A 16,470-nucleotide genomic window follows, 5' to 3' on the forward strand; every position below is an offset into this window, starting at 1 on the left:
GCAACTTCTCATCAATGACCACAACACCTCCCCTGGAATGGAGCCCCAAACAAGTAAAATGCTCTGTGGCTGCCTGGATGGGTCTTCACTGTGAGCTGGGAATGAATGGGAGGGAGTGAGGAGGCAGGGGACATTAGTAAGTGCCGGCCCAAGAACAGGGCCGCGGTGGGTCTCCCTTGTCCTTTTTGGCTTCACATAGTTTATGTGCAGTTGAGTTACAGTCCCCTACTCAAACCTTCTTTTGAATAACAGACCACCCAATAAAACGTAACTCACGCAAGGACCCAGTTTGCTCCCCTTCAAGTAATGCACAGGGAAACCAACCACAGTTTTGAACAAGAAGTTCACTCACCCATTCTCTTTCACCCTAAGGAAATAGCACAAATTCCTGCCTCAATACAACATCCTGCCCTTGATGAAGGAGACGCAGGTTTTTCTGACACAACTGAACACCTGACTTGGCAAAGTTGGAGAGACTCGAAGTCTCGCCTCCTGCGTGGCAGCCATCTTGACTTCTTGTTTTTCCCACGTGAGCCTCCACTCAGAAGTGCTTTTTGCTTGGGGGCGAAGAGCCATGAGGGACACTGCCTGTTACTGCCACGCTCTGTGGAGTGAGCTGGGGTTCTGTGGAAGGAATACTGAGCCTGATCTGGGGCTGTCAGGTCTCCCTTCCTCTCTATTTGGTTGTGAGTTCTGCATCCTGTCTCCCTGTGTTAGGAGGTATGTGCTCACGACAGGATCATAGCAGGTATCAGGGACACAGTAAACCGGAGACAAGAACACATGTCATGTGTGGTGTGTCCCAGCTGAGATGGAAGGTGGGTACAGAATAATGGGCCATCCTCTACTTTCTTTTTCAACTGATTATAAGGAAAGCATGACGTGGAGACATGAAAATCTATATTTTCTCATTGATTTCACTTTGCCTTTTCTTCCCCCTGACGGTTTTATTTTCTATTGACACAGATCTGAGAAATCATACAAGGTATCAAACAGAATTTGGGGGCATGGAGTGAACGAAATGAAAATGTCACGTGAATGCTGGCAAAATCAGGAGATCAAAACCTTGGAGTGACTGGCTTGAGGCCAGCGTGAAGACGTCTTCGGTGGACTCTCTAAGCCAGCAAGAGTCCCACGTAGGGTCTCGATGGAGGGAGAAACACAGGTTTTGCCTGGGCTCTACCCACCCCCTCATCCTGGCACCGCTAAACATAGGCCTCAGAAACCTTCCTCAGTGCACGGGGTGCACAGATGCCTTTCCAAACATCTCTAAGCTGCCTCGACCCAAGCACTATAGATCAGATTGTTTATTTCTATTGCAGGAATAATAATTTATTTAGACACTGAAGCCCTTTGTGAACCGCACTGGAAGATGCTTTAAAGAACCATGCCCTTATATTCCCATTAGGTGGCAAGTTCCATTGAGCCCCTCTACTGGATGATATTTCTTATCACCTGTCCCAGGCTCTCTTGGCAGGCATTTTGATGATATGTGAGCCCTTAGCATCAAAATACACCTAAATGACAATCACAGTTAAATCTGTCCCCCCCCTTTTGATGATAATGGGACATGCATTAGAACAGTATAGGTTCAGTTTATATAGTCTTGTTGTCCTAGGAGAGCACTAATTTGGTTTGCAGTTACATTTTCTACTTGCATGCTGGGGCAATATATATAAAAAACTCCAAAAAACCCCAACCCTGGTAACCTCTCCCCTGCCTCCAAAGCAATATCCACCCAGTCTGGGTTTTACCTCTGTCTGTCCCAAGTGGCCCCATGGGTTTTGGTCAGCGTGCCCAGCAGGGGTGGGCAAATAGTTTTCACTGTTTGGCTGGTGGGAATGTTTTGGAAGTCTCAGCTCAGGGTCCCTACAGACCCTCTCCACCAAGCCCTCCCTCCTGCAACATATTCCTCTAAAACATCCACGTTGCCCGGCAGGATCCCAATAAGTCCAAGGTAGGCTGAAGGTCACAGCAATGATTCTATTAGTTTACCTCTTGTACTTAAGAGGTAAAGCTCAGACTGAAGGCTGATGCCCCTCTTCAAATAGGTGCTATAAATATACTAGAGCTATCCCTGAAAAGATGCATTTGTATTTATATATATATGTGATGATTTTATATATATATATATAAAATTTATATATATATATAAAATTTTTCTTTCTTTCTGTTTGTATACAGGTATGTATGACTCTATAGGTATGAAAGGAGAGGTATAATACAGGAGCAGGCGGGGGTATGTTCATATGCATCTATTTATAATTTGTATATTTTGTATGTGTATATAGAGAGAGCCTCTGTCATTGTTTGCATCATTACAATGAATGTACCTCCGACCAGCGAGGAGTACCTGTCAGTGGTGAATCGGAGAGAAGCCCCAAAATGGACGGTTCTTGTGTGGAGCTGTTTCAGTAGGCAAGGTTGGCAGCAGCTCGTGAAATGAGTGGGCCCAGCGTAAATCCATCCATCCTCAAATCCGCTAGTGAGGGACGCTCTGAAATGCCCACGGCTGTGTGCCAGCTGCCTCTTCTGGAGAGGTCAAGGAGCCTAGAACCCAGGGCAGGGAGGGGCCATCCACGCTGTTGGTTCAGGATATGGCTTTTCCTACTAGATGGAGACAGGGCACACAAGAATTCTGTCTTCTAGGAGGACGCTGACCACCAGGAACACAAAGTAGAGGCCGAACATGATGAAGCCCAGCACTTTGTTCATCCGCCATTTGCAGAGGGCAATGGAGAGGATGACGAAGAGCAGCATGATGAAGAGGAGGACAATGGCACAGAAGAGGCCATTGCTGCTGACAGCCACTGGTTGGAACCTGTGAATGATGGTATATAGGAGCCAGGGCAGTGGAAGCCTGTGAGGAAAGACGGGGGTAGCAGTCAGACACGATGAAGAAGGCACAGGACACAGCATCAGCTTCCTGGAATCCATAATCTGAAAAGGGTGTCTTTTTGGGTTCACTATGCCTTGTGTGCGGTTGGCCCAGGAAATCACATAAGGAAGTCACGTGAACTTCAGAAACCTGTATCTACTTCCTGACTGAATTAGGGAGAAGAGGGAATTTGTTCTATAGCTGAGTAAGCTCGGAGCTGTGACCACTGCGGGTGATTTCTGGATGTGATCTGAAATAATTGGGTGTTTTTTCCTAGTTAGATTCAAATTGCTCTCAGCCCCGGAAAAGGTGGACTGGAAGATCTGTACAGGGCAGGAGAAGGAAAATACAAATGGAGAAAAGGCATAGACATCAGTGGTGAAAATGGCAACATTATTTTTAGGAATGGAGACAGAGAATAGCACTGACTCAACTGATCTAACGCAAGTGAAAAATGATACATGATACAATATAGCTGTCTGAGGTTTATTCTGGAAAAGATGGGACAACCGTTTCACTAAGAAGTGGTCTTCCTGAAATATTTGAGGAAGACGGTTTCTTACATTTGTGATGTGATTTTTAAAAAGGTGTTTTCTCCCTTGGCATTTGACTTTTAAAAATCTGGTAACATCTTTTGTTTTCTATCCAGAGTGGCAACTCTGGAAGACATCAGAAAAGCTAATGGCCAGGTGCAACCCTGAGAGTGAGTTAGGACTCTGAGCAAGAGAAAAATGGCCGAAAACATGGGACTCATGTTGCCTGGGCCTCTCCAGGTGGCCGAGTGAGACGCAGTTCTATCCATTGAGCCTAATGATGGAACGTTGGCTGGGGAAACAAGGACCCAGCCACCCAGCTGGGTGAGGCTGCTGCAGAGCCTTAGCCTTTGGCTAAGGGAGATTCAGTTTTGGCCTGACCTCAGGAATATGGAAGAAGAGGTGAAACACAACATTCTCCAAGGGAAAAGAAGATATCTTGAGAGAAATAATGAGATGAAAGGGGTAGTGAGTTTACACATCTGGTCTCCTCAGTTGGAGAGAGCATGTGAAGGCAGAGCCCACGAGTTGTGTAACTTTGAATACCCAGGGCCTGGCGCATGCAGGCCCCCATCTGGGTACATATGTTAACCTGGGCCAAGGTGAAGTGATCGATACAACCGCCCCACAGTAGTCAGTAGAGGTGGTTTGCCCACTACAGCCTGGTTTGGAGGTGCTCACTTTACGGAGATGTCAGAAGGGGAGGGGCTCCACAGGCCAGCTCAGGGAACATGGTGCGGTTCCAGCTTTCGGCAGGAGGGGGCAGCCCTGGCATCCTCCCGTCAGTGATGGAAAGTCAGGAAAAGTGGGAGTGGGGGTGTGTGTGTTGGGTGGAGTGCTCAAAAATGAAAACCCCCACTAGGGACTTGTTCTGGGGAGCGCTTCTTCCACCCCTGCATTCTCTTAGGAAGAAAAAGACCAAAGCCATCGTATTCTTATTAAGCGAGACATGCACACATATACACCCAGTTCCCGTGAAGTTGTGCTTGATGGCACTACAAATAGGTAGAAGCCCTTTGTAGTAAAAAATTACATTTTGTTCATGCCTTTTGACCGATAGATTCTATCGCCAGGGATCAAGCATAAGAAATATTTGAAAGGCAGATATAACTTCATGCAGAAAAATGATCATTTCAGTGTTGTTTTGAGGAGTGAAAAATTTAATCTCCAATAACAAAAAACTAGTTAAATAGCGAACTATTAAGCCAAGTTAATGTTATGTAGCCATTAAAAACCATACGCTTATAATGATGTAGGCAAATACTCATGATATGATTCTACGGTTAAAATGAAGGATGCACATAAAAATGGCAATGCATTTTCAGCAATGTAAACTATACATGGACTAAAGCAGGGTGGTGAATGATCATTGATTTTTATTTATGCTCTATATATATGTATTTACTCAGTCCTTTACCATGAGTGTATATTAATATTATAAGCATGGAGAAAATGCCAATAAGACTATGAAATACCTTTTATATTCAATATATTGCTAACAAGTTCATAAATTGGTATAAAGTCTTGAGAAAGGACTTTTTTAAAAATACACATCAACAGCCATTAAAATGCTCATAATCTTTAATTCATTAGTTTATCCTAATAAAAATAGCTGAAAGATATTTTCTGCATAAAGGTCTTCATGAAAACACCCATCATAGCAGAAAACTGGAAAAAACAAAAAAATAATGGCTAAACTGAAAACCAACAAGATGAAATATTGTGAAGTGATAAAATGTTATTTATGAGGGTTATAAAAGAACCTAGAAAAATAGCTGATTTACTAATTGAATAAGAGATGCCTACTTTGTGCCAGGCATAAATGGCTTTGAAATAGAAAAACAAAAGCCCTCCAAAAGGACAAAACTGAATATTGACTTGGAAAACTTTGTAAAATACTTGGAAGAGAACATACAAAAATTAAATGTTGCTTCTGGGTAGTAGGGTTAGGTGGTATCTTGCAACCTTCATCTAACCTGTTACTATACATCCAATTTAAGAACAGTGAACAAAGACATCTTGCAATTCCCTAGACTACTTATTTTTCAAAAACATGACAAAAACGTCCTATAATTTTTCCCTACTTGTAAGATTTTCTCCCTTTGTACTTACTATAGCACATCTTATTTTCCTTCTTAGAAGAGACTGATCAAGAAAACTAGTCTAAATGTGTAAGCAGCGGAACTAAGAAACACTTTCTACTAGAGACGCCCTTCCTTTAAAACATACACCTTTTAAGGCATTCGTCACACATACATTCATTCAGTCTGCAAACGTCTGTCAAGGCACCACCATGCATTAGGCATCGTATTAGGCTTTGGGGAGCTGTTGCTCTTGACCAGTTCACAGTCTAGTGGGCAGACTGATAAACGTGACCATGACAAGAGTACGATGTTCAGAGAGTACACAGGAGCAGGAGTCCCCTGGTCAGGCCCAAGGGAATGAGGAAAGCTGAGATTTGAGTTGACATTGGTAGGGTAAGTTGGAGTTTTCCAGGCAGACAAGCAGGGACGAATCTCATGTGAGAGGGGCCTGCAAAGGAAGGAAATAATGGCAGCAGAGGGCACCTTTGGAATTCAAAGGTGGTTAAGACAGGGGAAGCTCAGGGCAGGGTTTAATGCAGACAGTGTTGTGGCTGAGAGACACTCTGTCCAAACCCCAGCTGTCTCACTTACTAGCTTTGTGAACTCTGTGCTTTTCAGCTGCCTGGCCTGAAAAATGGGGGATCATCATACATATGTCACAGGATCATTGTCTGGCTTAGGTGGATAAAAATGTACTTACAGTGCACAAAGCAGACACTGAGTGAAAAACACAGGTAATGCAAAGGTACAAGAGAGAACGATATTCAAGACGTTCAGTGAAACAGCAGATCCATTTTAGTGAGTTTCTAAATTCAAGTGTCAAGAGCCCAGTTCTGGGAACAGAAGGAAAACACCCCAATGTCTTACCTTCTCAGGGGTTCTCTCTCATTCAGGGTTATGCATCAGACTACTTTTACTTCTGACAAGTTAAATGACATGACAGAGATAAGAGCATCCCACCCCAATCTGATCCGCTTTAGAGATTATTCATATTGAGAACTACCATTTGCTTAACCATAAGAACAGATCTCATCTTCTGACTTTCAAAAAACTTAGAATATCTTTATCAGCAGCATACATAAATGATAACGCCAAACCTGCCAGCATTTTCCAAAGAAGGAGATGGGATATTTTTGCTTGTTCCAATCTGTTTTATAATCCAAATCTCATCCGAGGCTGGTGGGGACTTTAATTAGAATTAGGATATGGGAAAAAATGTAGTAAAACTATCTCCGTCATACCTGAATGCTGAATATTCATAACTTGTAGCCAACGCTGTTATATAAGCAAAATTCTTAAAGTATTTCTTACAACATCCACTTTATACTTGGTGTGTGTTTCTGCCTATCTAGGGATAACTTATTCTTCATTAAGGTCTCTGAAAATTGAAAATGGAGTTAGGGAACTTGAATGGTACTCCCATTACTTTCTACTGGTATTGGTTAGTTTTGGGCTCAAAGATCCCGGTTTTATCTCCACAGCCTCTCAGAGGACAAAGACAGCAATTGAGCTGGTGTGTGCACCTTCATAAAACTATCTCTACTCACCCTACAGTGATGTCAAAAATGTTGCTTCCAACAGAGCTGGACACAGCCATGTCCCCAAGCCCTTTCCGGGCCACTATGACACTGGTGATAAGATCAGGGATGGAGGTTCCAGCAGCCAAGATGGTCAGGCCCATAATCTCTTCACTAATGCCAATTGTCTCTCCAACCTAAATGTAATGGCAGGGACACATGTGAGTGTCTGAAGTCACCAAACCATCAAACCCACATTTCAGTGCAACTCCCTTCTGATGAATTCCTATCCATGCTGTGCAGAGTGATGAGATGATAAAAAAGAGTAAGCCACAATCACTGCCATAGAGGAGTTCACACTTTAATCATATTTAGACCCAAGAGATCAGGAATTTTCACACCAGGGTTAAACAGATAATCTCAAGAAAGAGCTATAGAGGGCTTGAGTGCAGTCATTATATGGTATCTAATAATTCTGTGCAAGGGAGGCAGAAGAGAGTTATAAAAGCCAACTGGCCATTGGCTCCAGAGGCCAGGGGCTGACAATGGTACCAAATCCTGTAGCGATTTGCCTTTGGATTAACAACTGAAGGTTAAGGACTGACATCCAGGGTTCCCATTTTTCTTTGACATCTCCTAGTGTCTGTAACCCACTCTTGAACACTTTCAGACTATTACTTCCATGGGAAACTTGATTTGGGGTGTTTTGGGGCTTGGTAACACACAACTGTAAATCAGGAAGGCAACTGTGGAGAAACCATCAGTTACAGAATCAGAAGTCCAAGACCCGGCTCTGGCATTTGTTAAGAATTTAACCCATCATTAACTTAACCAATTGTATAATGTCTTCAATCCTTGCTTTCTTATGCTTAAAGCGGGGATGATAGTACCTACCTTACAAAGTGGTTGGGAGGACTAAGTGATCATTTGTGGAAAATCCCTTTGCAAATAGTACATCATTACTGAAAAATGATGGGGGATGGTTATTATGTTTTATTCTGGTCTTTGCCTTTTAACACTGATGAAGTCTATTTTGGACAGTTGGTCTAGTCCCAGATGGAGGCTCCTACATCCTCTTGAGCAAATTTTTTTGTCTTCCCGGGACTTTTAAAAGCTCTATGTATTTTCTGGAGTTGGTGAACTGCAGTTCTGAAAACTTTTAAGATAGTGCCTTCAGTTTGGTTTTCAATGGCCTACTCTATGACATTCATCATTTTTTGAAAAAAATGCAGAAGGCCAGAGTAGCATGAAAGGATAAGGGTTTTTAGGGAATAGAATAAATTCATTTATTTCTTTAAAAAATTTTTTTTAACGTTTATTATTTATTTTTGAGAGAGAGGAAAAGACAGAGCACGAGCAGGGGAGGGGCAGAGAGAGAGGGAGACACAGAATCTGAAGCAGGCTCCAGGCTGTCAGCACAGAGCGTGACGTGGGGCTCAAACCCATGAACTTTGAGATCATGACCTGAGCGGAAGTTGGACGTTTAACTGACTGAACCACCCAGGTGACCCTTTCTTTCTTTTTTAAAAGTTTTATTCAAATAATCTCTACATCCAACATGGGGCTTGAACTCATGACCCCGAGATCAAGGGTTGCATACTCTTTTGACTGAGCTAGCCAGGCGCCCCTAGGATATACTCATTTCAAAATACCTTTTGTGATTTGTAAGTAATAGCTTAGTTTCCATGAACTTAAAAGCATAGTTGGGAGCTATTTTTGTTTTGGTGGTCACGCCTGCTCTAGAGCCTGGCTAGCTGAACTAGTTTATCCTGACCTCACAGAGCAAAGATTCACTGCTCTCCATCAGAAAGGAGGTTCCATGCAAGCAGAATTCCTACTTTGATCACTACGGTCTCCTTAATCCACAGAACATAGCCTGTATTTAGTAGTCTCTCAATACCTATTTGCTGAATAAATAAATCCATCTACGTACTTAGGTGATTTCCCTAGCGTGTTTTCTGCTAATTCTCCTAGAAAAAAATTAAGTAAGAGTTCTACACAGGAGTGCCCTATTTGAGCAAAACTCTCCTTGCTGACCTATTTTTTGAGTTAGATCTTGAGTGAAACATTTTCAAAGACTGTGAAGATGCTGAGTCAATGGTTGTCACCCCCCAATAAACAGGGTGATTCTCTGAGGGAGTTCTAAAGCAGTGGCTATTTTAAAGCAACGTTTATATTTGGAGTTTGAATGACTCCACAGGCAGAAAAAATGCAGAAACTGCAGAGGGGTGGTATGGTAGTGTGGTTAAGAGTGATGGCTTGGATGGATAGAAGGACACATGGGTGCAAATCCTAGCCTGCCGCTTCTAGTACGTGGTAGCCAACTTTCCTGAGCCTCGGTTTTTCTCACGTGTAGAATGGGGATTATAACATCCAACCCTCAGAGTCGTTGTGATGATTATATGTGATGACGCATACAGAGCAAATGGCAAGGGTCAGGTATCAAGTAAATATTCAGTAACTATCAGCTATGATAACTCAGGCACTACTCCTCTCCCTCTCCAACTTATCAGCCTGCAGCCATTGGGCTCTGGCTCTGGGCTCTTCAGACAGAAGCTGGTTTAGTAGGCATCAGTCCATAATGTGAGAAATCATGAGAATAACGAAGACTTTTTATTGTACGTCACACTCTTGATGAATCTGCATGGCTGTAGAAACACTTTTGCTGTCTGACAACGCGTCTTCATAGGCACGTTTTAAGAACATTTCACTGACTTTGGTTTTCCATTAGCAAGAGGCAGGATGATAGGCACGGTGCGTAGATGGGACAGCACTGATCAAATTGGCATCATCAGAGAAGTTTAGAGCTAGAAAGGACATCAGCAGTCTGTTGGGAATTCCTTTGTTTTCCAATCGAAATAAACGATGGGGCCACTCAGAATCCATATCCAGTGCTGCTCTGAACATGGCATGATGTAGTTCCTTATCTTGGTTTCAGGAGCCAATGTCACATTGGCTAAATGAGACACAGGGTCGTATTGACCCTTAGAATTAACTTCTCCTATTAGATGCAGGATGGATTTTAACCACGTTTTCATCACTCAGGACATTTACTAATTTCATGATACAAAAAGAATAAAAAGTAATGAAAACTAAGGGGAAATATGCATAAAGCATTTAACATAAGGAGCATCTATTTTTGGCCAAACAGTAGATAAATAAAGATATTAAATAGCATTTATTGTTGGTAAGGCTGTGGATAACAAAACAGTTGAGCACCAAATGGTGTATTTGTTATCTTTATGGCTTTTATAGCTCAAAAAATTCTGTACAAACAGCAGAATTAGAGCCAAACTTCTTAGAACAGAATGTGCTATTTTGATCGGATGTCTGGATGTCTTAAAAGAGAAAAGCATTTCTATAGGAGAAAAGACAGAGAAACTTCTCATTCATTACTAGAAAGTAAGGTTTCTCTTTATGCACTTTATATTTCTGGGCCCTTTTGGTAATACTATTCTAGGCATTGTGTTTGCATTTTTCTACAAGAATGAAAAGGAAGCAAGAGTATGGAATTAAGATAATCATTAAAAAGTTAGAAAAAGATGAAATATCCAGAAAATAAGAGAGAATAAAATCCACTTTTTTATCAGTACATTAAAGAATGAAAATAGTTACAGAATGAAAAGCCATTACATGTTATAAATGGCAAAGAGTCCTTCTAGCCTGGAAATCTGGAGGCTGAGGCTCATCTTCTACAAAGATTTCTATGCAGTTTTGGTGGCAAATGACTTTCAAAGAATGTGGAAAATCATGACTTTGGGCCACGTAGAACTTCTTTGAGGATCAACAATGTTTTGGAAATATCCTGGAAGAATAATCTGAAGTCAAACATCATAAAATAACCAGGGTAGGAATAATATAAATATCTTGTAGGAATAATAGTGGGTATATTAGCTGACATTTCCAGCAGATTTTTTTCAATGATGTTGTATGTTCTTTTTTTTTTTTTTTTAATTAAGGGTAAATTTTATATAGAAAAAACTCAATTTTTATTCAGTAAAACTCACCCTTTAAGAATAGTTCTGTGAGTTTTTTTTAAGTTTATTTATTTATTTTGAGAGAGAGAGTGCAGATGCGAGTGGGGGAGGGGTAGAGAGAGGGAGAGAATCCCAAGCAAGCTCTGTGCTGATAGCGGGAGTTGGAAGTCCTATTTCTCCACATCCTCATCAACGTATGTCTGTGTTTTTAATTATAGCCATCCTAATGATTGTGAAGTGGTATCTTGTGTTTATTTCTAGATAACTCTATTGAGATATAATTCACATAACTTAAAACTCATCTACTTAAAGTGTGTATTCAATATCCTAGTATACTTATAGACTTGAATAGCTTCTCACCATAATTTAAAATTAGAACTTTTTCTTCATCCCAGGAAGAAACCCCGTACCCATTAGCATACCCATTTCCCTCCAACCTCCCCAACCCTAGGCAACCATTAACTACTTTCTGTCTCTATAGATTTGCTTATTTCATATAAATGGAATTATACAACATATGATCTTTTCATACATTTCATATAAATGGAATTATACAACATGTGCTCTTTTGTGACTATCGTTTTTGATGTAGCATAATATTTTAGAGGTTCATTCACATGTGGCACGTATTAATGCCTCATCCCTTTTTATTGTGGAATAGTGTTCTATTGTGTGGATAGGCCACATTTTTTTGTATTCATTCATCAGTTGATGGACATTTGGGTTGTTTGCACTCTTTGGCAATAATGAATAATGCTGTTGTAAACGTGTATATAGATTTTTGTGTAGATGTTTTCATTTCTCTTGGGTACAGAGGGAGTGAAACCACTGGATCATATGATGACTCTATGTGTAACATTTTGTGGCCTGCCAAACTGTTTTCTAAAGTGGCTGCATTATTTTATATTCTTGCCATCAATATATAAGGGTCCCAATTTCTATACATCATCTCCAATACTTGTTATTATCTGTCTCTTTGATTATGTCTACCCTAGGTGAGAGTGAAGCGGCATCTCCTTGTGGTGTTGATTTGCATTTCCCTAATGAATAATGATGTCGAGCATGTTTTCTTATGCTTATTATCCATTTGCATATCTTCTTTGATGAAATATCTTTCAAATGTTTTGACCATCTTAAACATTAGGATGCCTGTAGATGCTTGCCTTTCTTTCTTTTCTTTCTTTTTTTTTTAGTAGGCTCCATGCCCAATGTGGGGCTTGAACTCATGACCCTGAGATCAAGAGTTGTATGCTCTGCCAATGAGCCAGCCAGGTGCCCCCTGCCTTTCTATTATGGAGCTTCAAGAGATTTTTATATATCCTGGATACACGTGCTTTCTCAGATGTATATAATTTGTAAATATCTTCTCTCTGTCTGGGGTTTGTCTTTTAATTACTTAAGTGGTATTTTCTGAAAAGCATAAATTTTACTTTTGATGAAGTCTAACTAACTAGATTTTTCTTTTATGGATGTTTGGGCATTATATCACAGAACTCTTTGTCTAACCCATGGTCATGTAGATTTTCTGCTTTCTTCTAGACATTTGATAGTTTTGGCACTTGTACGTAGAATGATGATCCACTTTGAGTTAACTTTTGAGTACGGTGTGAGGTAAAGGTCTAAGCTCATTTATTCTGGCATATCAAAAACCAATTATTTTAGCACCATTTTTTTTTAAATTTTTTAACGTTTATTTTTCAGACAGAGAGAGACACAGCATGAACAGGGGAGGGGCAGAGAGAGAGGGAAACACAGAATCGGAAGCAGGCTCCAGGCTCTGAGCCATCAGCCCAGAGCCCGACGCGGGGCTCGAACCTGCGGACCGCGAGATCGTGACCTGAGCCGAAGTCGGACGCTTAACCGACTGAGCCACCCAGGCGCCCCAGCACCATTTTTGATATATCCATGTATGTTCTCACATTTCCTTATTTCAAATTGCTATATTTTATTTATGCTAACAAGTATAATAATTTTAAGACTATATTAAACAAAGAATACAAGTGGGAAGTTTGAAATTTGTGTAGTTTATAATAGAGATTAAAAGCATGAGTTCTGGAGTGTCAGAGCCCTGGGTTATAATCTCAGTTCTGCTATTTACTACCTATATGATCCCGAGCTGTTTTCTTATTAGCTCTAAGCGTAACTCCTTGATCTACAAATGTGGATAATAATAGCATCTCCTTGATAGGATTTGTGCCTATGTACAGGGTGACTGTCAAGTCACAAGGATGAAGGGATGTGAATTATCCAGCATCTGGTACACGTTCAATCAACGTTTACCACTGTCATCTCTGAGAATGTAAAAGTTTTGCGTTTCATTCTTTCATATGTGTGTGACAACAAACAATTCCTGAGCGTTTATTCTTGTGATGGGCACTATAACTGGTACGGGGTTAAAAGTGGTAAAAGCAAAATGCATCCTCATTATAGTAAACAGAGGTTCAAGGAAGAGACCAATTTGTCTCCAGTTCTGTTCCTACAGCCAATCGGAAAGGCTGGTGAGAGCACGAGGTGAGTGGCTGCCCAAGAGGAAGTAAGCATCACAGAGTCAGGCAAAACCTGACATTCCTCTCAGACCTGGGTAGGCCTGGATTCAGGTTGCAGGGGGCAAGAAGAGATAGGCTGCCGTCTTCCACACGGCTGTCCAGGGTTCTGCTGATTTGATTCCATGCTACAGGAAAAGGCCAGGAGGGATGGGAAAGGTGAGTGGAGTAAAATTCTTTTAGTCCTGGAATATATACCTTGTCAGACACAGTACGATTCTGACACTTTCCAAAAGCAAACACACTGATTAACCACTTGGCAACCACGAGAAGAACCAGGCGGATGAGTGTTACGATTAAGGTCTTACCTGGTGTGCCCACCACACCATCAAGTAAGAGAATACAGCAATCCAGGTGATGGAGCCGAAGAACGTGATGGGAAAGAACTTCCTTGATGACTGAAAGAGAACCAGGAAGAGGCGAGAGTGTCAGTGCCATCCAGTGGGGTGGATCTGGCAGACTAAAGCTAAGACCACCAATGCCAGCTACTCCTCCCTCATTCCCTCCCATCTTCACAGGCTTCGCAATCAAAAGGCCCTCCCTCCCGGCGTTTAGGCCGGGACACGAAGATTCTCTCTTAGGAATGTTGTTTGGAGCCAAATCATCAGCAAGCTAGTGCCTGAGATGGACGTCTCTCGAAAAGAATGTCTGTTCCTGCTGCTGGCTGCTCAGATGCCCCCCGCCCCTGCCCTTTCCGTGGCCTGGTTTCTTAGTCTTGCCCTCAATCTCTTGACTACCCCATAGCCTTCCTTTCTCTCCTGCTCCCTTTTCTGTCTTCTGCTCAAGTTCATCAGAATCCATCAGTTGGTATTGCTTCACCCCATGTATCCTAGCAATCCATTTGCCAGAAAACCTACGTGACTAATTGCTGTTAACAAGAAGGATCCACAGATTCTAAAACAGGTTCCTCTTACAGTCCCATGAATTACTGGGAAAAGCCACAGAGAGGAAGCCATCATCATAGTTTCTATACATTCTTTTTTTAAAAAATTTTTTTTTTCAATGTTTTTTATTTATTTTTGGGACAGAGAGAGACAGAGCATGAACGGGGGAGGGGCAGAGAGAGAGGGAGACACAGAATCGGAAACAGGCTCCAGGCTCCGAGCCATCAGTCCAGAGCCTGACGCGAGGCTCGAACTCACGGACCGCGAGATCGTGACCTGGCTGAAGTCGGACGCTTAACCGACTGCGCCACCCAGGCGCCCCTATACATTCTTGATGACAGTCACCCTCCAGGATATTTGAACCACTCCTACAGACTGGAGTAACAGAGGCCCAGCACACTGCTGTCCACAGGGCTGGCAGAGTAGATGCTCCCGGGACGTTTACCCTCCTGTTTTCCACCCCTGACTGTACTATGTCCTTTTCTGCTTTGTTCACAGGCCTTTGTGCAATCTCAGGCTTAGAGTGTGAGCACTTTTTATTTTTATATTTTAAATTCGAGCGTAATTAACACACAGTATTATCTTAGTTTCAGGTGTATAATATAATGCAATATAGTGATTCACCAATTCTGTACATTACTCAGTGCTCAGAGTGAGCATTTTTAGTTTCCTTAAAATATTAACCCAAATCAGATACTCAAAATGCAGTTTTTTTTTTTTTTTTTTGTAACTTAATCCCACTACAGGGAGATCCAGGTTTACACTGGATTGTAGTGGAGTTTTGTTGATGGCTTTTTTCTTGCAAAACTGGGGCCCTTTAAAACATGCTCAGATAGCAGAATGCACTCAGTCTCTCACCTCTTACTGCCAAACGTGTTTTATTTCAAAGCTTTCCACTTTGAGAAACAATCTCATTTTTTTGCTTTGATAATGCCATCCAATTTTGTCCAGAGAAGTGAATCCTGGAGTTGACGTGGAGGAAAGCTACCTCAATTGTCTAAAGGGCTGACCTTGGGCAGTCACATAGAACACTTTCTGCCATGGCTTTTAAGAGCTTTATTAAAAGGAAAAGATAAACTTGTACATAGTAATCTCTTGACGATCTATAATAATAATGGACATAGTCTCTATTGCCCCAAAACAGGCTTATGTTCTCTTTACTAACTGCAAGTTTTCAATGTATGTTTTTATTATCATTCATATTGTTCTGTTAAATTTCATGACAACCATTTCTTTCTCTTAATGACTGCTGCCTTTTTGGGGCTATCTGCTAGTTTCAGTGTCTGGAAGACCAGTGGGCTTGATTAAATTGGTCTGTGGCCCCTCACCCCTTCCCTGTGTTAGAAGGAAAACATTTTGGCTAAAGACTCAGGCCCTTTCCGGGGACCTGAGCACTTTAATGGGTTATAGAAAGAAAAGTCATCAATTTTTCAAAATGGAGGTTGAGACATGCTCTTCTGAGAGCAAGTTCCTTTAAAGCTGAGCATTCAGCTGGGTTTTGGAGGCCAGACTTGCCGAGCCTTGGAATTGCCAGTGCTAAGAAATCAGTTTTCCCAGCCACGGAGTTTAGCTGATTGGAGTTCCTGTTCTTTTCTTCTGGTCACAAGTCACTGTACAAGTATCCTGAGATGGTGGTTTCAGCTCCTAGGATCAGGCTGTGTCACAGGGAAGGAAAGGGCTTTTCTTGTGGTGTTGGGCCACCCATGTGATTGGAGCAGAAGCTGGTCTGTGAGCTTGATTCTGGACATCCTATAAGGCAATGGAGTACAATCTCCATACTTAAAAAAAATGCTTATTTATTTTTGATAGAGACAGAGAGAGAGAGAGAGGGAGAGAGAGAGAGGCAGAGAAAGAGGGAGACAGAGGATCTGAGCAAGGCTCCACACTGAGAGTGAAGAGCCCGATGTGGGGCTCGATCTCACAAACCATGAGATCATGATCTAAGCCGAAGTTGGACACTTAACTGACTGAGCCACCCAGGTACCCCATCATCTCCATACTTTATGGTATATGTATGGAGGAGATCTTGGGAGAGTCCTCATTTCACAGATTGC

At 41.8% G+C, this 16,470-nt stretch overlaps 1 protein-coding gene across 3 annotated transcripts in view; it reads right to left on the minus strand.

Annotated features, from left to right (window-relative positions):
• Positions 1 to 518: 518 nt before the first annotated feature.
• Positions 519 to 16,470, minus strand: part of SLC24A2 (solute carrier family 24 member 2) — a 242,052-nt gene continuing 226,100 nt past the window's right edge. For 2 of the 3 annotated variants that reach the window (XM_049635150.1, XM_049635159.1), the window contains exons 9-11: positions 13,841 to 13,930; positions 7,043 to 7,209; positions 519 to 2,860 (exon numbers count right to left, since the gene is read on the minus strand). In XM_049635150.1, coding sequence (XP_049491107.1) covers positions 2,611 to 2,860; positions 7,043 to 7,209; positions 13,841 to 13,930 — 507 coding nt within the window. In that variant the 3' untranslated portion in view covers positions 519 to 2,610. The remainder of the gene's footprint in view (positions 2,861 to 7,042; positions 7,210 to 13,840; positions 13,931 to 16,470) is intronic. The other variant, XM_049635166.1, reaches the window with a different exon arrangement.

Source organism: Panthera uncia, chromosome D4 (assembly GCF_023721935.1).
Source record: "Panthera uncia isolate 11264 chromosome D4, Puncia_PCG_1.0, whole genome shotgun sequence".
Lineage (NCBI taxonomy): Eukaryota > Metazoa > Chordata > Mammalia > Carnivora > Felidae > Panthera > Panthera uncia.